Raw genomic sequence first — 23,317 nt, forward strand, 5'->3', positions numbered from 1 at the left:
CCTGGCAAACTTGAACCTAGGGGACTTCGTTGTATTTTCTTGGGTTATTCTCCGACCCAGAAAGGTTATAAGTGTTACCATCCCCCTTCCCGACGTACCATGGTTAATATGGATGTTATTTTCCATGAGTCCCTTTCTTACTATTCTTTGCCACCTCTTCAGGGGGAGAGTTCTAGTGAAGATGTGCCTTTTTAGATTCCTCTGCCGGAGGTTCCTCAGGCTGCTGTCCAGCCTTCTTTACCACCCATGGCTGCTGCCCAGCCTACTTTACCTTCAACCCCGGCTGCTGTTCAGCCTTCTTTACCACCCACGGCTGCTGCCCAGCCTACTTTGGATGACCAACATCCTCTGGCTGTTCCTCCCTCACCTGATGGGAATCTTTTACAGGGGGAGACCATAGAAAATAGTGTTGTTAATGTTCCTATCCAGGGGGAGCTGACCCCAGTCCAGAGAACTATTGGTGAATTTCAGAAGAGAATTGACAACTCTAACAGAGAGCAGCTGCAACCCACTTTAGCACAAATACCCATCCAATTGCTAGCTCCAGACCCGGATCCTTCATCTCCTGGTAATCCCTCTTCTTCCGACCTACCTATTGCTCATCGCAAAGGTACTAGGACTTGCACTTTACATCCCATATCTCGCTTTGTTTCTTATAGCTCTCTTTCTCCTTCTTTTCGTGCTTTTGTATCTTCTCTTTCTTCTGTCTCTATTCCTAGTAATTGGCAGGAAGCATATACAGATGGAAAGTGGAAGGCTGCAATGTTGGAAGAGATGAGAGCACTACACAAAAATAATATGTGGGATCTTGTGGCTCTTCCTCCAGGGGGAAAAACAGTGCGATGTAAATGGGTTTTCCTGGTTAAACAGAAGGCTGATGGTTCAGTGGATCGGTATAAGGCACGTCTGGTTGCAAAGGGGTTCACTCAGACTTATGGAGTTGACTATCAGGAGACCTTTGCACCTGTGGCAAAACTCAACACCATCAGGGTGTTATCATCTTGTGCTGCAAATCTTGGGTGGGATCTTCAGCAGTTGGATGTAAAGAATGCTTTCCTCCATGGGGAGCTTGAGGAGGAGGTATATATGGACATCCCACCAGGCTTCTCTGATGACAGGACTAGGGACAAGGTCTGTAAGTTGAAACGTGCTCTCTATGGGCTGAAGCAGTCACCTAGGGCCTGGTTTGGCAGATTTCATAAGGCTATGATTTCAGCAGGTTATAAGCAGAGCAATGCTGATCACACTTTGTTCATCAGACGAGTTGGTGACAAGGTTACTCTTCTCATAGTCTATGTGGATGATATCGTGGTAACTAGTAATGATGGTGCTGCTATCAGGGATTTAAAGCTTCTCCTTGGCCGTGAGTTTGAGGTCAAAGATCTAGGCCCTCTAAAATATTTTCTAGGGGTAGAAGTTGCTCGCTCTGCAAAGGGCATCTTTCTTTCTCAAAGAAAATATGTCCTTGATCTATTGAATGAGACAGGGCTGCTAGGTTGTCATCCTTCAAATACTCCTATGGATGCTACTACAAAACTTAAGGAGAAAGAGGGTGAACCTGTTGACAAGGGTGGACAAACTAATTTACCTTTCCCACACAAGACCTGACATTACAGTTGCTGTAAGTATGGTGAGCCAGTTCATGCATGATCCCTATTCCTCTCATATGGATGCAGTCCGTCGTATTTTGAGGTATTTGAAGTCTGCTCCAGGAAAGGGAATCCTCTTATCTCCAAATGGTCACCTCAAGATTGAAGCTTATACTGATGCCGATTGGGCTGGTTCTACTGACAGGAAGTCTATCTCTGGCTATTGTTCCTTTGTGGATGGGAACCTTGTCACATGGCGTAGCAAAAAGCAGAATGTTGTGGCAAGGTCCAATGCTGAAGCCGAGTTTCGTGCGATGGCCCAAGGCATTTGTGAACTTCTATGGCTCAAAGGATTATTGCAGGATATTGGTGTTGCTGTCCATCTTCCCATGATGCTTTATTGTCACAATAAAGCTACTATTAGCATTGCTCATAACCCTGTCCAGCATGATCGCACTAAGCATGTAGAGGTTGACCGACATTTCATCAAAGAAAAGTTTGAAGCCGGCCTCATTTGTGTTCCCTTTGTGAAGACTACTGATCTATTTGCTGATGTGTTCACTAAAGGACTGAGTAGCAAGCTGTTTCATCCTATCTTAGTCAAGTTGGGCATGCATGATATATATACACCAACTTGAGGGGGAGTGTTAGATATATGGGCCAGAATACCATGGGAGGTATTCTGGACTTTTTTTCCTTTATTTCCCTTTGTTTATTTATTTGTTTTGTATGTGGTTTAGTCCCACATTGCTTATGTACATATTTTTATTCTTTTATTACTCTTATATGGGTCAGAATACCGTGGGGGTTATTCTGGACTTTTTTCCCTTTATTTCCCTTTGTTTATTTATTTGTTTTGTATGTGGTTTAGTCCCACATTGCTTGTGTACATATTTTTATTCTTTTATTACTCTTATAAATAAAGAGGTGCTTGGGGTGAATTAATCATCCAAGCCTTTCCCTAATTTTAAATCTCTCTACATATACCTCTTCTTCTAGGTCACCATGTAAGAATGCATTCTTTACATCAAGTTGGTACAATGGTCAATCAAGATTTGCAGCCATTGAGAGAAGTACACGAATGCAGTTATGCTTGGCCACTGGAGCAAAGGTTTCCTGATAGTCAATGCCATACACCTGTGTATAACCTTTGGTGACAAGTCTTGCCTTATACCTCTCTACAGTACCATCAGACTTGAACTTTACTGTGAATACCCATCTGCATCCAACAGGGATTCTCCCTTTAGGGAGTTCAACAAGGTCCCAAGTGTGATTCTTCTCTAGAGCCAACATCTTTGTGTTCATTGCTTCTCCCCATTTTGGATATGCCATAGCCTCTGCTACATTCTTGGGAATAGATATGGATGAGATAGCCACAGTGAAGGCTATACCTGTAAGGGAGATAGAATCATAGGAAACAAGCTTAGCAATGGGATTAATACATGCCCAAGTTCCCTTGCGGTGAGCAATAGGAAGATCTAAGTCTGAGGATATAGAAGTAGAGGAAGGTATACCTGTGTCAATAGATGGAGGCTCAGGATGAGGAGACGAAGAAGGATTTTGGCAGGTCTTCTTTATAGGAAGCCATGAAGAAAGATTTCTCTTGTCCTTCATATACACCAGTAGCTCCCCCTATTCTCTGTTCACCTGTGCACTAGAAGGCTCCCCCTCAACAACAATATCCACAGAACTTTTCTTTCCCTTGTCAATCTGAAAAGGGGAAATAGGAACAACAGAGGAGAAAGGAAATGAAACAAACTCGAGAACCTCTTCACCCTCAACACCACCACCAAGAGATTAACACTCCCCCTGAAGAGGTGACTGAAAATACGGTATGGTTTCAAAGAAATGGACATCTTTAGAGAGAAGCCAATGACGAGTAGGAGGATGATAGCATTTATACCCTTTGGAGGTGGAGGAATACCCAAGAAAGATGCACTTTAGTGCCTTAGGATCTAATTTAGTGTGGGCAGATTTGCTAATATGTACATAGCAAATACAACCAAATACCCTTGGTGGAAGAGAGAAGGAAGAAGAACGTGAGGGTAAGACATCAAGAGGAACCTTGAAGTTCAAGACACTAGACGGCATATGATTAATAAGAAAGACAGCAGTGAGTAGGGCATCAGACCAAAAAGTTTTTGGAACATGCATGGTAAACTAAAGGGATCTAGCCACTTCAAGGAGATGGCGATTTTTTCTTTCAACCACCCCATTTTGTTGTGGGGTATCAACACAGGCCACTTGATGAATAATGCCATGGTCAGAAAAAAAAGTTTCCAAACCACTATCATAGTTGTCACGGCGTCATGGCGATCCAAGTCGATGGAGGGGTGTCTGATCGATATATCAACATGTCGCCCGCCATGGCGTTCATGTCGACCATGGCAAAATTGTAATAAATCCAAAGTTGAATGGCAAACTAGTAGATAAATCAAGATTTATAAGAGCAATGGCAGAATTGTAATTAATTTGAAGTTGTAAAGGAGTGGCAGAACTGTAATTTAATGGAGTTAAAGAGAAAACTGAATGGGTTAAACAGAATAGCAATAGAGAATATAAGGGGTTTTATATAAATAATATAAGTTGTCCTTACTTGCAATTTTAAAGACTTCATGTCTTCTTCAACCTTGCAATAACACGATAGAAAGAGAGGTAGAGAGGCGGTGAACTAGAGTAGTTCCAGCAGAGGAAACTCCTTATGAAAACAATTCTCCCTACAATTTCTGGAACAAAATCGTAGCACCAAGGTCTGCCAATCCCAACGAGAAATAGCCCCAAAATTCTACTGGCAACCGAATGGTGAGATCTGAAATCAGATTTGGCGGATGTCTTAGTTGCAGGTTACTAAACCAAGGCCAAAATAGGAGATTTTGGGAAGCAGGGAGTGGATCTAAGGTTGGGGAAGAAAGAAAAAATTAAAGAAGAAGTCGAAGAGGGAAAGAGAGACAGGTGCCATGGCATAGGTCGATATGCACAGACCTCCAGCGCCAGAACGCCATGGCGACGATATGGCGACGCCATGACAACTATGACCACTACACATATACTCCCCACCTTTGTCAGAACGGACAATTTGGATCCGAGTTTGAAATTGGGTATACACTAACTCATAAAAATTTTTAAATGCAACATAGACATCACTCTTGTGTTTTAATAGGTAAACCCAAATAACCCAAGAATAGTCATCAATGAAAGAAACAAAGTAGCGGAAGCCACGCAAAGAAGTAACAGGGGAAGGCCCCCAAAAATCAGTATGGATAAGATGAAAAGGTGAAGTAGATCTATTACCATTAGATGCATAAACTGTTTTACAACTTTTGGCAAATAGACAAGGTTCACAATGAAAAACATGAGTGACAGGAAAAGAAGTAAATAAATGTGGCAATAGTTTCCTCATAACAGAAAAAGAAGGGTGCTCCAAACGACGATGCCAAAGAAAAATATCCTCCTGAGTACGTCCCCCTTCTTGCCCACAAACATAGGATTAAGCTTGCACAATAGGGGAAGCACCAGTCCCCAAAACATATAAGCCGTTAGTTTCACGACCACTGCCAATCACCCTCCTCGTCACCAAATCCTGAAAAAGACAATGGGTAGGGAAGAAGGTGACAAAGCAATTCAAAGATTTAGCCAATTGGCTAACTGAAAGAAAGTTAGTGGCAAAGTTGGGAACATAAAAGACAGACTTCAAGGGTAAAAGTGGGGTAACCTGGATAGGAATTATACAACTGAGACCTACCAGTCATATGATCCTTGGCACCAGAGTCAATGACCCAAGGTGTGGTGCCGAAGGAGGAAGAGGCCTATAGTGCAGTGGAAGTAGGGGTAGTAGAGGAACCATCCAGGTGGGCTACAATCCGGCGAAATGCAACAATGTCTTCTTTGGAAAGAGAGGATGGATCAGATTCAATGACCCCAACATGAGCCTTAGGCCCCTTCTTCCACTGTCCCTTCAGTCCCCCAGAGGAACCAGAAGGGGGCTTCCCATGGAGATCCCAACAAAAATCCTTCGTATGCCCAGATTTGCCACAATAGTCACATAAGAATCGGCCCTTCGCAACTCTCTTATCAGCCCCCTTATCAGCTCCCTTAGTGGAGTCCTGAGGAGTAGAAGAAACAAGAGCAGAGCGCTCAACAATGGAATTAGTCCCCATGGCACCCCTACGGGTCTCCTCACCCTGTAGATATCCACACACCTCCTCCAGTGAGGGAAGACTTGGTCGGCCAAGGATTTGTACCCTAAGAAGCTCAAATTCAGAATTAAGGCAGCCAAGGAGAAATAAGACCCTCTCTTTCTCAAACAACCGGTACACCTTGACCTCATCATCAGGACACAACTGAAGATCTCTATAGTGATCATACTCCTCCCACAAGCCCACAACAAGACTATAGTAGTCAAAGATGCTTCTATCACCTTGGCACAAGCTAACAATCTGTTGGAGAAGTTGGTACACCTTTGTAGAGTCCCCAACTCGATCAAAGATACAGGCCACACTATCCCAAATGTCTTTGGCAGTCTCTTTGCCCATAAACCTTCTTCCAATCTCAGGCTTCATTGAGAAAAGAAGCCAAGCCATCACAAGAGAATTCTCAGTGTCCCATTTGGAGTACCCTTGCTCGGTAGGAAGGGGGGCCTTGATGCTACCATTTGTGTACCCCTTCTTCCCCCTACACCGAAGAATCAATTTCATGGATCGGGACCAATCCAGGTAATTGGTATTGGGAGCTGCACATTTGGGTTCTCATATGAAGGGAGTGGGGGTGATGCAACAATTGGGTCTGCAGATAAAGGCAAGGCTGTTTCAACATTTTTTTCACCCATTTTGACCTCAAATCAAACACTTGATAGGTCCAAACAACAGATCCTCAAACACAACAACTTCTCCTCAAACACAGCAGTCAAAAACAGAGGCAAACAGAGACAAAAAAAACCTGAAAAAGACTTGTAGAACCTCAAACAATCATCAAACACCAGTGGAGTGAAAAAGGGAAACCTGCCTTATCAAAAAACGAGGCTAAGTGGCCCAGAAAAAACAACAAACAAAGCTCTACTGATGAGCCTTGTCACTTCAAGAACCAAGGCTGGCGGAAAAAGATGCAGAATAGGTTTGGCCGAAATTCAGATCCTACCCTTTGATGCTTCCAAGAGGCTTGAGATGATACAATGAGAAGAAAAAGGACTTCCAAACGAAACTATAGCATCTGGTTGCTCTCCATTTGGATGCCAAACAAGTGAGAAACAGCTTTGTGAAGATACCCTAAGGTTACCTTCGAATACCAGCAAGAACCAAGAGAGGAGAGCTAACCCTAGCCTTCCAAACAACCTTCAAACACCTTCAAACTCCAGGAACAAACTGCTCTGATACCATGTTAGGTTTTAGAGTAGATGAAGAAAGGAGAAAAAAGGCTCCAAGAGAGCCAAGAGTTCAAACACGATTTGGGGGTAATGTGTTATGTCTCAAAACAAGAGACTAACATGCTTATATTGAAAAGAATATATAATTACACACAGGCCCTTGGCCTTATACAAATGACACAAAGAATACATAAAAGAGGGGTTATGTACATATATACCCCTGATACAACTATTCTTAACAACCATGAGTTCCACTAAGATGATGTGTACCATGAATTAGCATGATTAGACAATCTGTTTTATTATAGTTCATATTCAAAACTTTATATATTTTTTTCTTTTCTATTTGTTATGTGTTATACTAATTTCTAAACATACAAATATATTTGATAAGCTAAAATATTGGGATCACGTAAGCATATTGACATTAGGCCTGGGAAATCTCAGGAGCCCACAATGGCACCAACTCTTCTTTAATTAGATGAGACACATCCCATGAAGGTTGTTTCAGGACACTCCTATGGGACAATGTGGCAAAAGGCTCAAGAACTTCCCTTTTGGAAAACTTAAGTGTTTGCTAAAAGTAATTTTAACTGCATTAGTATTCCAAAAGATAAAGAAATAAAATTTACCTTTTAGGCATGCAAAGTAGCAAAACAAACTAACTTCAAGTAAAAAATATGACAAAAAACTGGAAATGATCTTTTATCCTCTCATAGTCCATGATCTTTTACTTTACTTATGGGAAGTATCTAAGGCTTTCATTCCTAAAGCCTAATGATGTCAAAGTTCAATGTCATACCTTAGCATTTTCTCAACCTGCTTTGCAATACTATACTCCAGATCTGCTTCTTTTTGCTTTGCACGTCCAGATTTTGCCATTTTCTTTGATTCTAAAACATGTGGTAGAACATACAACTGATAATCTTCATGCACTAGTGCATACTGCATTTTATAAGATTATGGGCATGATCAGCCAACAAAAAAAACGAAGTGCAACCATTGCTTTTTTTTTTTGGAAGGAAAAAGAAAATATAATCTTTAACAGGAAATCAGATAAATTCACCTCATCCCTGAACAATGTCAGAATTAAGTTTTCCTTCAGTACAACCTGAAAACAAGAAATATCATAACCAAGAAACCAACTCTGAATGATCTAAAATGCATTAATGACAAAAGGAAAAAGCATCCTCAAGTAGTTAATACAATAAGAAATTGGCAGAAAAATAAAGTGAAATACAAGTACTTCTGGCAGGGTTTAAAGTAGCATATCGTATCAGGCCATACCGACCAACACATCTTAGAAGGCCTCAATACAATATGGTACCCATAGAATACCTAAAAAAAAGTGTGTCGACCATGCATTAACCTGATCAAGGTTTAAAGTATCAGTATCGGGTATCGTATCGGAAAGGTGATTTTAAGAGATATATCATATCGGACAATATTAACCATATCGGGTCACATATCGACCCTATACAATTGATACTTTTCAAGTATCGTATCGGTGTTGTAATAAGATACGTATTGGTTAGTATCGGTGATTGCTTAAATCTTAGATTTGTTGGAAAGCTAAAGGTTAAGCCAAGATTGCTTAAATCGGGTTTATATTGAAGGACTTATGTTTCGGTCAAACTTAATTTGGTATGCGTGAATGCTGTCAAAATCGGTCTGAATGAAAATATTATTTTAGACATAAAAACAAATGAATATTTTAGCGTATTTTTTGTTTTTAGCAATGTTTTACCATATTAAGATTTATAAACTTTTTAGATTTGAGAAAAACCCCAGCATTAGAAAGTTGAAAATTTCACCTACCGCCGAAAATTCAGTTTTTGTTCTTGAACTGGGGGGTTGACTTTTTCTCCTTTTAGAATTTGATTTTTTACCTATTTTATTGGATTCAAATAGGGGGAATTTGCTTTTTATGAATAATATCTTAAGTAAATGAAATACCAAATATAAAACCATTTACTTAAATGATATTAGGCATAAATAAGTGTCTGTCTGGTTTCCAGCCAATGTCCAAGAATAATATGCACTATCAAACTTGGGTAAAAAACCACAAGTACCATTTTGAGTTTTTTTTTGTGAAAATACTTCATGTATTGTGTTTAGAATGTCAAAAATACGTTGTATACAAAAAACCACCAACTCGAGTTGGCTAGGAAAAATCACAGGTTTCGACCAGTTTCGACCATATCTCGGTTTCTAGCTGGTTGAAACCCGAGTTTTAGAACCTTGCTAACGCCCGACTTGAATACAATAGGATGTAATGACTTAGAAGTCAAACCCTTAGTGAATACATCAGCCAGCTGGTTCTTGGAGGTGACAAACGGGATGCAGATTGTGCATTGCTCAAGTTTTTTCTTGATGCTGTCAATCTCAATATGTTTGGTTCTGTCATAATGGACTGGGTTCTGAGCTATACTGATTGCTGCCTTATTATCACAGTAGAGCCGCATAAGGTCTTCGAAGGTTACTCCTAGATCACCAAGCAACCCTTTACGCCATATAAGTTCATATATACTCTGTGCCATAGCACGGTACTTAGCTTCTGCACTAGATCAGGATAACATTGATTATGTCTTGCTACACCAAGTAACTAAATTCCCGCCAAGGAATGCGCAATAACTTAAAGTAGAACACCGATCATCAATAGAACCAGCCCAGTCATAAAAAGTAAAGGATTCCAGCTTCAGATGATTATTTTTGGAAAAGAAGATGCAGTTTCCTGGTGCTGATTTCAAATACCGCAGAATGCAGTATACGGCCTCAAGATGAGAAGTCTATGGGTCATGTAAAAACTGGCTAGCAACCCCTACGGCATAAGCAATATCTAGTCAAGTATAAGAAAGATATATCATCTTTCTTACGAGACACTAATAGCACTCTTCATTGACTAAATCTCCCCCTTTGCAACTGAGTTGGTGATTGACCTCAATAGGGGAATCAGCTGGTTTACAGCCAAGCATACCTGTCTCACTAAGGAGATCTAGGACATACTTTCTTTAGGAAATGAAAATACCCTTGTCGGATTGGGCAACTTCAATCCCTAGAAAGTATTTGAAGAGCCTTTGCACTAGGTATGTCCTTTTAGAGAAGTACAACCAAGAGGAAATAGAGCCAGAACCGAAGCCCATCCGATTCACAAAGAGAGTTACTTCCCTTAACTTGTGATGATCAATAGATGAGTCTGTTGGTTTACAGCCCAACAATCCGGTTTCCTTCAACAAATCCAACACAAACTTCCTATGACAGATATTTATCCCCTTCTGTGACCTTGACACGTCAATTCCCAAAAAAACATATTTCAAGGGTCCAAGGCCCTTAATCACAAAATTGTTGAGCTAAGACTTAAGTCTCTTTATCTCTTCCTGGTCATTTTCAGTCACCAAATGTCATCTACATAGACAATTAGAGCTGTGATGGTACCTCATTAGGTAAATAAAATATGGTCAACCTGACTCTGAGTATAACCATATTTCAGTATAGCTTTGTTTAGACCTCTCAAACCAAGCCTTCTGAGACTGCTTGAGATCATATAGATCTTTCTTAAGACAACACACTTTCCCTTCATTGGTTTAAGATTTATGATATTCAAATGATACTAATGAATTGGACTTATATTCATGGCTCTTCGTCTCGGTCGAAACATGGAGATTTGACTGAGATATCTTGGTATCAAAGGTTTCAAAAACGAAGCCTTGGGTCGATTTAAAATCGGACCAGGTTTCACATTGTTTCAACTAGTTTCGGCCAGGTTTTGGTCGGAACCTTAGTTTCAACCTGAACCCGGTTGAACCACCTATATAAATTCACTAATCCGAATCGAAACTTGTCTGTTTCGACCCTGGAACAAGAAATTGAGACGAAATTATTGTTCGAAATGATATCAAATCAGGTGATGCAGATTCATCACCGAAATGGGCTTATTTCTTTAGAAATAAGTCTAGAGTTGGGATATATATATATATATATATGTTGGGCCTTTGATCCCAAGGGCTTTCTATGTAATAGGCCACTTTAATGAGCCTAAACTAGGGGTATATAGGTTGCATACGGGATTAGCCCAATACTTAGTTTATTCTTATGTTTTTTTAATTGAACCAGTTCAAATTGGTTCAATTTAAGTGATCATGTGACTTGGTTAAGTGGTCATGTGACAACTTAAGTGGTTATGTGATGTAAGTTGGGATGGATTAGGACTCTATAAGTCCAGCCATGTTTTGAGTCTATTTCTTTTAGTATTTTAGTTTCCTAGTCAGTTTAAGTTACCTAATAGGTTAAGGATTGGGTTAGGCCTTTCCTTTTTAGAGTAGAAGTCTATTTTTGAGTCTTTTATATAAGGTTGTAAGGGGGTAAAGCCTTGAATACGAATTTGATTAATGAAAAGCTTTTGTTTGCTGCCATTGCTGCTGCCCTGCTCTGTTGAGTGTTGCTCTTTGTGAGTGTGCATCCTTATGGTTCTATTAAGGTGGAAAGGGATTGGTGGAATCCAATTGACTCCTTACACCGCGACGGCTGGGAGGATCTTCTTCAATTCGAAGGTGGTTCTATCCTTCACATCTGTTCAAGCTGCTGCCAATGGAATCTCCAATAACTTTGACACCCAATTTCTTCTTTTAACCCTCTAATCCTTTCCCCCAATCGATCCCCTTTATTTTTTGTTTGAATCCCATAAACCCTATATCTTGCTGCCCAGCCATATTTAACCATTAGAATCACTTCAAATTCAAACCACATCCTCTCCTTAACACCCCCTACACTCGACCCAAGCTACTGCCCCTATTTGTCTTTTAAAACCCTAAATTTGACCTAATTTCTAAAACCCAAAACCTGAAACCCTAACCCTAATTTCTGGAATTTTGAATTCTCATCTAAACCTAACCAAATCTAGCTTTCAAAACTCCCCAAAACCTGCCTAGTTTAATCGTATAAACTATATTCCCATTATCCTACCCTAACCCTAGGAATTGACCTAACTCCTAGTGCTGTCCATACGAACCAGCAGCCCCTTTTGTTATTTGATCCTGTTGTTTGGCTCCTAGTAGGTCTGCTACCTATCTAGGACTACATTATCAAGTTTGCAACTGATTTATGCCAAACATCATTTAAGTAAATGGCTCCATTTACTTAAGATATTATTCATAAATAAGCAAACGCCCCCCAAATGAATGTAATAAAAATAGTTAAAAATTCAATTTCCAAAAGGATAAAAGTCAACTCCCCAGTTCAAGAACAAAAATTGAATTTTCAGTTGGAGGGGCGATTTTCAATTTTCAAATGCTAGGAGGATTTTTCTCAAATATAAAAATTTCATAAATCTTATTGTGATAGAACATCACTAAAAACCAAAAGAATGACAAATATCTTTTGTTCTGATGTCTAAAAATTTATTTCCATTTAGGGCGATTTTAATAGCATTCAAGCACACCAAATTAGGTTTGACAGGAACATAATTCCTTCAATATAAATCAGATTTAAGGAATCTTGGATTTGTTGGAAAGCTGGTTTTGTGCTCTACCTGATACAAAAAGTCTCATGTAAAAATTAAATCATTTGACCAGACAAACTTATTAGAGAACAAGAACATATCTCTAAATCAAGAGTAGTTTAATTATTAATAGATAAAATCATATTTTCCAAGAACAGTATAAACCAAATGTGAGACTAGGTATACCAGGACAATGATCATTTCCCAAAATAGTATAAACCAAATGTGAGACTAGGTATAAACCAATGTATGTTTTGATTGTTTCAAACTTCCAATAGCTTCTTAACATTTCCAGTACCTAAATTATATGTAGACTTAGAGACTTAGTGTTTATAATAAGGCTAGTGTATAGGATCATTCAGCGACACTAGCAAACTTGGGTCAAAACCACAAGTAGCATTTTTTTTAAACTAATTCATGCATTATGTTAAAAATGTCAAAAATAGGCAGCACAGAAAAAATCAGGGAAAAAAACCAATTTATGGGCCTCGAAACCAAGGTTTTGAGTTGGCCTGAAAAAATACCAGGTTTCGACCGAGTTTCGACCAAAACCTGCCATATATCAGTTTCGGGGCTGACCGAAACTGGCCTCAAAACCGAGATTTTGAACCTTGCTTATATTCAACTTAAGGCCAAAGACCAAAACTTTCATTTATTAAGCATTAAAGTGTGCCCATATTACAGAGTGATATAGACTTGAGTTGCCATTATGAAGTGACAGCCATATCAGACTATCCGATATCTTAGAAACAGATTAATCTAAAAACACAGAATTAATTAGCTTTTCCTTTTTCCCAATACAATATGTGTTATGTAATAATCAAGTCAAAATTTGGTATATGGAATGTTTCACCAGTAAGACAAAACAGATAATCAATAACGAATAATCAAACATAAATTAGAACAACTCCAATACTTTAATTGGATGAGTATATGATATTCCATGTGCCACTAGGTCTTCCCTAATAAGAATTGAGGAACATGATAGCAGAATTATTGTCAGAGCAGGTTGTTGGAATGCACACAGAGATCTACTTTTAGTAAATTAATAATTTTACTGGACTTAGTTATGTTTCATAATGCGGTCTGCTTCATAGGATGCAGAATTTAGCTCTCTTTAGACTGTTTCTATCAATTCACTGTCGTCAAATATTCTAAAAATATTAATCGTAGAAAAAAAAATAGTTCAAACATTATAAAAATAATAATCGGATAAACAAAAAAAAACAGAAGCAAATGAATAAAAGGATTATACCATAGCAATGTCAATGCTGGTGACACGAAGTAATTCATCAGGACAAACAAGATACCCAAAGAGAACCCATTCCCGATAAGAAGTTACATTTGCTAGATCTTGAGCCCTCTGCAGGAAAAAAATGAGACAGGAAATGGAACGAAATAATTATAATGGAAATCCAACATCCTTACTAGAAAATGTTAAAATTTTATAGGAAAAGATAGCATGCCTTTCAGCAAATGAAATAAAAAAATTTAGGTTAGACAAGGAAGAAAGGGAAAAGATACCATTGGATGAGCAGAATTTGTAAGTATGTCAGGATATCGAGGATGAAAAGGACTTAAAAAACCCTCATTTCTCAACTTCTTGGTATCAGTAGATAGAAAAATAGCAGGACCCACAGCCTCCAAAACCTGAAAAATATAATTAAGACTCTCAACCATAATGTATCATTCTACTGAATCATAATTTATCATTCTACTGAAATGTACAATCAAAATTATGCTTCTGATAAAAAAGAGTTACAAAAATAGTCCTCCATCTTGAGATCATTTGACAAACCAATGTTCTAAATGTTAGTGCATCTTAATTTTTTTCCAAATATGAACCTATGAGATGAATGTACATAGTTGCAAGAGAACTGCAGAATGCAGAATAATGCACCTCTTCCAGTCTTTCAGTGACTCTGTATATTGTTTACTCCTAATTATTAACAGATGGAAGTTGAAACTTACATAAATGAGATCATCTAGAAGGTAAGTTCACCCTGATATTTCAAAAACACTGAAAAAGATTGAATATGATTGTACACCAATAATAACATATAAGGTTGGCTTTATAACAAGGACTGAAAATATAGTAAAAGGAACAAAACCTATGAATGGCAAAGATCCAACTACTGCAGAAGGCTCCAAATGAAAGATAAGGGTGATGGAGAGGAAGATAATGAGCAAAAATGCAAAATATAATACATGAACAACAATAGCGTTGCTTAATTAATAGGAACATTTTGGGAAACATTTTAATGCTATCTCAATTATAATTGTCAAGGCGTCACCTAGGCGTACAGGCTCTTTCTTGAGTCCAAGGTGACAGCACGCCTTGTTGACACTTCACGAGCTTACGTTGTTTTTTTATATATATGAATATGCTTATATTCCATAAGTTGTTTATTATATGTTGATTTTCTCATAATAGGACATTATTAGTATAATTATATCATATTGCATTGATATGGCTTTTATGTTGCATACAAGTATAATTATATAAAATTATCACTGTTATATTGAATATAGTCATATACAGCACGCCTAGGGTGCCTAGGCGGGTATCTTGTCACCTAAGCGCTCCTCTTAACACTTTGGCATGCCTAATCGTCATGACAACAATGCTCTCAATAGAATAAACCATCTAAATGGCAACATAAATACCTCTCCAATACGGGGGCTGACAAAATTAAGGTCCTCCTGCAAGCCCTTTAATGGCGGATCATAAGAGTCTATAAATTGAACCAACCTACCATCCACAGAAAGTACTAGAAAAAATCAGCAACAAATAGTAATTGAAATATTTAAGAAAATAAAATATCACAGCATGCCAACCATAAAAAGGACATAAAGTTCTACACATAAGTATCAAATTTGCACTAGGAGAGAAATCGCAAAGCATTGACAAGGAAACAAGCGCAATAATCAGACATAGAGCATAGGAAATCAGGAATCCAAAAAAACATGGTTATTAAGGGAAGAGGTGCACATAACCTACAAAGGTCTAGACTTGAGGCACCAGATCAAAGTGAGGCGCATGGGCTGTGTGGCTGCTAAAGTAAGGCTTAACCAATGATAGAACTCATGTCCAACCACTCGGGTTTGCACAGGTGGACCCACCTGGATCAGATTGATCCCTAGAAGGCTGCTTGACTGGGTCAACCTACCTGAATGATTGGGGGGGGGGGGGGGGTAGGGCTTGTAGGCTCCTAGTAGGAATCCCATATGATAGAGTTGTTATCTGTTGAAATAGGCTGCTTACACGATTGGGGTAAGCAGTCCTAGTTTGATTAGGATTAGTCCTACTAGTCCTAGCTGATTAGGATTAGTCCTAGTCATGTTAGGAGTAGTACTAGTCAGATTAGATTCTTTTCTTTTATTTTATTTTTATTGTTTTACCCTCAGCCGAGTCCTATTCTGGCATTCCTAGTTGTATTAGGAATTCCTAGTAGGACTAGGACTGAGGTGTTATTATTCCTATTTGTACTTTGATCAGATTTACTTCAAGTTATTATAAATAAAGGGGCTTGGGTGATCGATTCTAATCACTCAAGCATTCATATCAAAGCTGTTTACATGGTATCAGAGCCATCTCTGATCTGAAGAGCAGCCTCCCCCTCAATTTTTTCTGGTTTTCTTCTCCAACTCTCTCGGCTACTGGTTTCCTTCTTCTCCAACTCTCTCGGACTCTCTATTTCATTCAGGGCAGCATCTTTGAGGTGATTCAATGAAGAATTAGCTGCTGCCCTCAATGACACCTCACTGAAGATTATACAAACACTGGTGTGATCTGAAACTGCCGCAGGTTTCCTCCAACCCTTCGAGATCAAGCTGCTACATTATCTAAAAAACTAAAAGATGATTTGGCATGCTATTACTAATGGGAATCGACCTCCATAAAGAGCTCAAAACACCCCAGCTGACTTCCTCTCTTTTTCTGTTATATATAGAGAGAGAAATATTATTGGTGGGGGGAAGAGGAGAAAACGGCAGAGAGGTGCAGGTCTGGCATGACTGCATCCTAGTGCAGTACCAACAATACTATTTGCCATGTGGCAGGTCGGTGGTGTTGAGGTATGGTGTATTGACTTCTGATGATTGGACTGCTTTGTGGAGCCTCTGTGGGCCATTTCGTAGTTGCTTGGGGTTATTTTTGTAACTTCGTCCTTATTTTTTTGTTGCCCTATTTCGTAGTTGCTTGGGGTACTTAGGGTTAAGGATTGTTAGAGAGGCCTAAGGCCGAAAACACTCTGTATTCCTGTTTTACTCCGTCGATCAAAGAAGAAACATCATCCCCGTGGACATAGGCACATTGGCCGAACCACGTAAATCGCTTTGCCTGTGTGTGTGTTCTTCCATTATTGCTATCGTTTGCAGGTTCTGCAAAACAACAGGTGGGACCCAAATTTGTCACAGGTAGGCCCCACCCTCACCCACTAGTGCACCAAGTTTGAACCTAATCCAACTCCTTCATGTGTCAAATTTGACACAGCTATGAGAAACTCTATCAAAAACACAAGGGAACACATGCAACACAATGTGGGACATACGATTGAATTAGGGCCCCAAATTTGAAATATGACCAGTATAGGGTCCTCTCATCCTATTCAAAGTTTTGGATTTGCCCAGTTGGCATGTCACGTGGCAAAGCTCAGGATACTGGAACTGCACTCCACATCTATACTGCCGAGCCTGCATCCTTTTTGCCGGAGGAAAAAACGAAGAGGGAAACAGTAGGGATGGCCAGCCTTTAGGGGGTATTAGCTTTCTTTCTTTTTTTGGGTGGAACACCACCATTACTAAGAGAGAGAGAGTGTTCATATCAGGGACTAGTGTTCATCCATCAATTTCTTTGCACTAGGTTCATAGAGTGGGAAAAAATTGAGGTACTTCCTGCTTTGTTCTTGCAACCTCCGACTTTGGAGAACATTTTGTTTAGCACTCTACAAGTACTGTTAGATTCATTTTAGAATCCATTGACTCACTGTGTATGGGGATTGTGATTTGGGTTTCAGCTTACTCACCGCTACTTCCACTTACAATAAAATTCTAACAGGAAGAAATAATATGAAATATGCATGTACCATAATGATGTGTGTGAGTACCTCCAAAAACATAATGAGAGGATGAAATAACATTTAAAACTGTGTGACGATAATATCACACAACCAGAAAAAAATTACAGGAGATTAGCAACATGTACACAGTACACACCCATAATAAAGACGAAAACTTAAAGTTATAAACAATATGCAATGCAACAATCCTGAACTCTATATCCTAACAATGCACAAAATTACATTGAATGCTCTCTTTTCTCAACCAGAGCAAGTCCCTAGGACTGCAATGGTCAAACAAACAGAGCATATGGTTTGTTCACTTACATAAAGCAGTCCAACCACAAAGATGCACGAGAGGTGCTAGCGGCAGACAAAAGGCCCGTAAAGATGGCCACTGTAGTGAAGTAGTCATTGGTGCAAGGGGTGAGATGCCAGGTGCCTGCCATAACTCCAGTTGAATAGACAATTTCATCATATGAGTTTGTTTGAGCAATAGAATGAGGACCAGGCAAATGAAAGGCAGAAAATCTGCTCTCTGACCCTTATCTCTGGGCTGGATTTGTCCTAAAAATTTTGGGCTGGATTTGTGAAACCCGGTCAAATTTCCGAATAAATTTGAACTTTTGGAATCTGTGTGATTTCAAGTTCTGGTTCAACTTTGCCCATACTAGCCTAAGTTGTGGACCGTCTTGATTAAGAAATTCAGACCTATCTCATGACTCGTCTTTAAAGGCATTCCGATCAGCCAACTACCGTGGCCTTAAATGAGTCTGAGGTATCTAGCGGAAGACAACACATAAGCTTGGCATGCTGGATTGATGGCCTGCGAAGCCTCTCTCTGTCTTAGGCCGAATCCCGGGTAAGAATCCCATTTTATATGTATGTATGTTGTATTTCTAATTAATTAGTGTATTAGGGGCAGAATAGTAATTTTTACCTTGTGGGACCCCACACCAGAGCTACCTGTATCGGGTCTGCTGGCTGGACAGGCTGCAGGACCTCCTCCTTAATTAAACGCAATGTAAGTATAATTTAAAATATATTTATATAACGTTTTGTAAGACCAAATAGGGTTAGAAGGGTATTTTAGTAAAATTGACTCTGTGGGACCCAGTTCCCCAGTGGGGAATGTAATTCCGGACAGTTACCCGTATCCGAATCACCCTAATGTCGCATGACATCATTCTGTAGCTGGAATAAGGTAATAAATACAAAAGAATCAATTTTAGAAATAATTTATAACCAAATGACCATTCTACCCCTTAGTGCTTAAGTTTCTATAAATATAACTGTTAGATTTTAGGTTGAAGAAGGAGAAGAGAAGAAAGAGAAGAGAGCAGCCACGGTTTTGGTGTTCAAGTGTTATGTCTCTAACCTAGAGACTAACATGCTTATATTGAAAAGAATAGTAAATTACACCTAGGCCCTCGGCCTTATACAAATGACAAAAAATAAGAAAATAATACAAGGGAATATTTACACATATACCCCTGATACAATACAACCATTCTTAACACTCCCCCTCAAGCTAGGTGGTATATGTCATACATACCCAGCTTGTCTAACATAAAACTAAAGTGATTGGAGCCAAGTCCTTTGGTGAAGATATCAGCCACTTGTTCATTCGTCTTCACAAAGGGAGTACAAATAGCCTTAGAGTCTATTTTCTCCTTAATAAAGTGTCTGTCAACCTCAACATGCTTTGTCCTGTCATGTTGAACTGGGTTGTGAGCAATACTGATGGCTGCCTTGTTGTCGCAATATAGACTCATAGGTTCAGTTGTCTCAAACCCTAATTCTTGGACAAGCTTCTTCAACCACAAGACTTCACACACACCTTGAGCCATGGCTCTAAACTCTGCTTCAGCACTTGACCTGGCTACCACTGGTTGTTTCTTACTCCTCCAGGTGACCAAATTGCCTCCAACAAAGGTACAGTATCCAGATGTGGATCTCCTATCAGAGATAGACCCAGCCCAATCAGCATCTGTATATACTTCAATTCTCAAGTGACCATTCCTAGAGAAGAGAAGACCTTTTCCAGGGCATGACTTCAAATGCCTGAGGATCCTATAAACTGCATGAAGATGTCCCATCTTGGGTGCATGCATAAACTGACTCACTACTCCAACAGTATAGGTGATGTCAGGTCGGGTGAGTGAAAGATAGATAAGTTTACCTACTAGCCTCTGATACTTTTCAGCATCCACCAAAGGTTCACCACAATCTTCCCCTAGTTTGTGGTTTTGCTCAATAGGGGAGGAGATTGGTTTGCATCCTAAGTAGCCTGTCTCCTTAAGTAGATCAAGAACAAACTTCCTTTGGCAAACATTGATCCCTTGCTTAGATCTTGAAACTTTAATCCCCAAAAAATACTTCAATAGACCAAGATCTTTGATCTCAAACTGCCGAGCCAAATAGAGCTTAAGCTTTGAGATTTCAGCTTCACTGTTTCCCGTGACCACAATGTCATCAACATAAACAATGAGAGCTGTAATAGTGCTGCCCTTCCTCTGCATAAACAATGTGTGGTCAGCTTGACTTTGAGTGTAGCCATTCTGTAGGAGGGCTTGTCTAAACCTCTCAAACCAAGCCTTAGGAGACTGTTTGAGTCCATAGAGAGCCTTCCTAAGTCGACACACTTTCCCATTATCACCAGGATGTTTGAACCCAGGAGGAGAGTACATATATACTTCTTCTTCTAGGTCACCATGTACGAATGCATTCTTCACATCAAGTTGGTACAATGGCCAATCGAGATTTGCAGCCATTGAGAGAAGTACACGGATGGAGTTATGCTTGGCCACTGGAGCAAAGGTTTCCTGATAGTCAATGCCATACACCTGTGTATACCCCTTGGCGACAAGTCTTGCCTTATACCTTTCCACAGTACCATCAGACTTGAACTTGACTGTGAATACCCATCTGCACCCAACCGGGATTCTCCCTTTAGGGAGTTCAACAAGATCCCAAGTGTGATTCTTCTCAAGAGCCAACATCTCTGTGTTCATTGCTTCTCTCCATTTTGGATCTGCCATAGCCTGTGTTACATTCTTGGGAATAGAGATGGATGAGATAGCCACAGTAAAGGCTTTACCTGTGAGGGAGATAGAATCATAGGAAACGAACTTGGCAATAGGATTAGTGCATGCCCGAGTTCCCTTTCGGTGAATAGGAAGATCTAAGTCTGAGAATGGAGAATTAGAGGAAGGTATACCTGTCTCAACTGATGAAGGCTCAGGATGAGGAGACGAAGAAGGATTTTGGCAGGTCTTCTTTATAGGAAGCCATGAAGCAGGATTTCTCCTATCCTTCGTATACACCAATAACTCCCCCTGTTCTCTGTTTTCCTGTGCACTAGAAAGCTCCCCTCAACAACAATATCCACAGAATTTTTCTTCCCTTTATCAAGCTGGAAAGGAGAAATAGGAACAAAAGAGGAGAAAGGAAATGACACAAACTCGGGAACCTCTTCACCTTCAACACCACCACCACACTCCCCTTGAAGAGGGGACTGAAAATACGAGATGTTTTCAAAGAAATGAACATCCTTAGAGAGGAGCCACCGACGGGTAGGAGGATGATAACATTTATACCCCTTTAAGGTGGAGGAATACCCAAGAAAGATGCACTTCAGAGCCTTAGGATCCAATTTAGTGCGGGCAGATTTGCTAATATGGACATAGCAAATACACCCAAACACCCTTGGAGGGAGAGAAAAAGAAGAGGACCTTGAAGGCAACAGATCAAGAGGAACCTGGAAGTTCAAGACACTAGAAGGCATGTGATTAATAAGAAAGACAGCAGTGAGTAAAGCATCAAACCAAAAAGTTTTTGGAACATGCATGGTAAACCAAAGTGATCTAGCCACTTCAAGGAGATGGCGATTTTTTCTTTCAGCCACCCCATTTTGTTGAGGGGTATCAACACAAGCCACCTGATGAATAATGCCATGGTCAGAAAAAAAGGTTTCCAAACCACTATACATATACTCCCCACCTTTGTCTGAGCGGACAATTTGGATCCGAGTTTGAAATTGGGTATACACTAACTCATAAAAGTTTGTAAATGCGACATGGACATCACTCTTATGTTTCAAAAGAAAAACCCAAGTAACCCGAGAAAAGTCATCAATAAAAGAAACAAAGTAGCGGAAGCCACGCAAAGAAGTAACAGGGGAGGGCCCCCAAACATCAGTATGGATAAGATGAAAAGGTGAAGTAGATCTATTACCATTAGATGCATAAACAGTTTTACAACTTTTGGCAAATAGACAAGGTTCACAATGAAAAACATGCGAGACAGGAAAAGAAGTAAACAAATGTGGCAACTGTTTCCTCATAACAGAAAAGGAGGGGCGCCCCAAGCGACGGTGCCATAGCAGAATATCCTCCTGAGTACGTCCACCGTCTTGCCCACAAACATAGGACTGAGCTTGCAGAACAGGGGAAGTACCAGTCTCCAAAACATATAAGCCATTAGCTTCACGACCACTACCAATCACCCTCTTCGTCACCAAATCCTGAAAAAGACAATGGGTAGGAAAGAAGGTGACAAAGCAGTTCAAAGATCTAGTCAATTGACTAACAGAAAGAAGGTTAGAGGCAAAGTTGGGAACATGAAAAACAGACTTCAAGGGTAAAAAAGGTGCAACCTGGATATCTCCCTTACCAGAAATAGAAGAGAAGGTACCATTAGCAATTTTTACCTTATCTTTCCCAGAACAAATAGAATAGGAATTATATAGCTGTGACGTACGGTCATATGATCGTGGCACGAGTCGATGACCCAAGAGGTGAGGCCGGAGGAGGAAGCTGTAGTGCGGTGGAAGAACCGGTGGAAGGAACCAAGGAAGGCGGAGGAACCATCCAAATGAGCCACAATCCGGCGAAATGCAAGAATGTCCTCCTGGAAAGAGAGGATTCATCGATTCAACAACTCCAACATGAGCCTTAGGCCCTTTCTTCCGCTGTCCTCACCCTCAGGATGAACCAGCAGGGGGCTTCCCATGGAGATCCCAAGAAAAATCCTTAGTATGCCCATTCTTGCCACAATGGTCACATAGGAATCGACCCTTTCGGCTCCCTTAGCAACCCCCTTATCGGCCCCCTGGTGGAGTCCCGAGGGATGGAAGAAACAAGTGCGAGTGCTCAACAGTGGGGGCAGTCCCCATAGCACCCCTACGGGTCTCCTCACTCTGTAGATATCCACACACCTCCTCCAGTGAGGGAAGACTTGGGCGGCCAAGGATTTGCACCCTAAGAGGCTCAAAATCAGCATTAAGACCTCCAAGAAGAAATAAGACCCTCTCTCTCTCAAACAACCGATGCACCTTGACCTCATCAGTAGGGCATAACTGGAGATCTCTATAATGGCCATACTCTTCCCAAAGGCCCACAACAAGGCTATAGTATTCAGAGATACTTCGCTACCCTGGCGCAGTGACAATCTGTTGGAGAAGTTGGTACACCTTAGTAGAGTCCCCAACCCGATCAAAAATACGGGCCACACTATCCCAAATGTCTTGGCAGTCTCCTTGCCCATAATTCTTCTTCCAATCTCGAGGCTTCATGGAGAAAAGAAGCCAGGCCATCACTGGGAATTCTCGAGTCCCACTGGGATACCCTTGCTCTGTCGGAAGAGGGGCCTGTATACTACCATTGATGTAACCCATCTTTCCCCTACACCGGAGAATCAATTTCATAGCCGGACCAATCCAAATAGTTGTGGTTCTCAAGTTTGGCAATAGGGAGTTGGATATTGGGACTCTCAAAGGAGGAAGGAAGAAATGGGGCTGTTTGTTGTCTAC

The 23,317-nt window shown here is 40.2% G+C and overlaps 1 protein-coding gene across 2 annotated transcripts in view; it reads right to left on the reverse strand.

The window, feature by feature from the left end:
• The window catches only part of LOC122638544 (protein NAP1-like), an 87,728-nt gene that overhangs the window by 38,572 nt on the left and 25,839 nt on the right, over positions 1-23,317 (reverse strand). For both annotated transcript variants that reach the window (XM_043831383.1, XM_043831382.1), the window contains exons 6-10: positions 15,113-15,197; positions 13,970-14,095; positions 13,701-13,808; positions 8,015-8,059; positions 7,751-7,893 (exon numbers count right to left, since the gene is read on the reverse strand). In XM_043831383.1, the coding sequence (XP_043687318.1) occupies positions 7,751-7,893; positions 8,015-8,059; positions 13,701-13,808; positions 13,970-14,095; positions 15,113-15,197 (507 nt within the window). The remainder of the gene's footprint in view (positions 1-7,750; positions 7,894-8,014; positions 8,060-13,700; positions 13,809-13,969; positions 14,096-15,112; positions 15,198-23,317) is intronic.

This window comes from Telopea speciosissima, chromosome 9 (assembly GCF_018873765.1).
Source record: "Telopea speciosissima isolate NSW1024214 ecotype Mountain lineage chromosome 9, Tspe_v1, whole genome shotgun sequence".
NCBI lineage: Eukaryota > Viridiplantae > Streptophyta > Magnoliopsida > Proteales > Proteaceae > Telopea > Telopea speciosissima.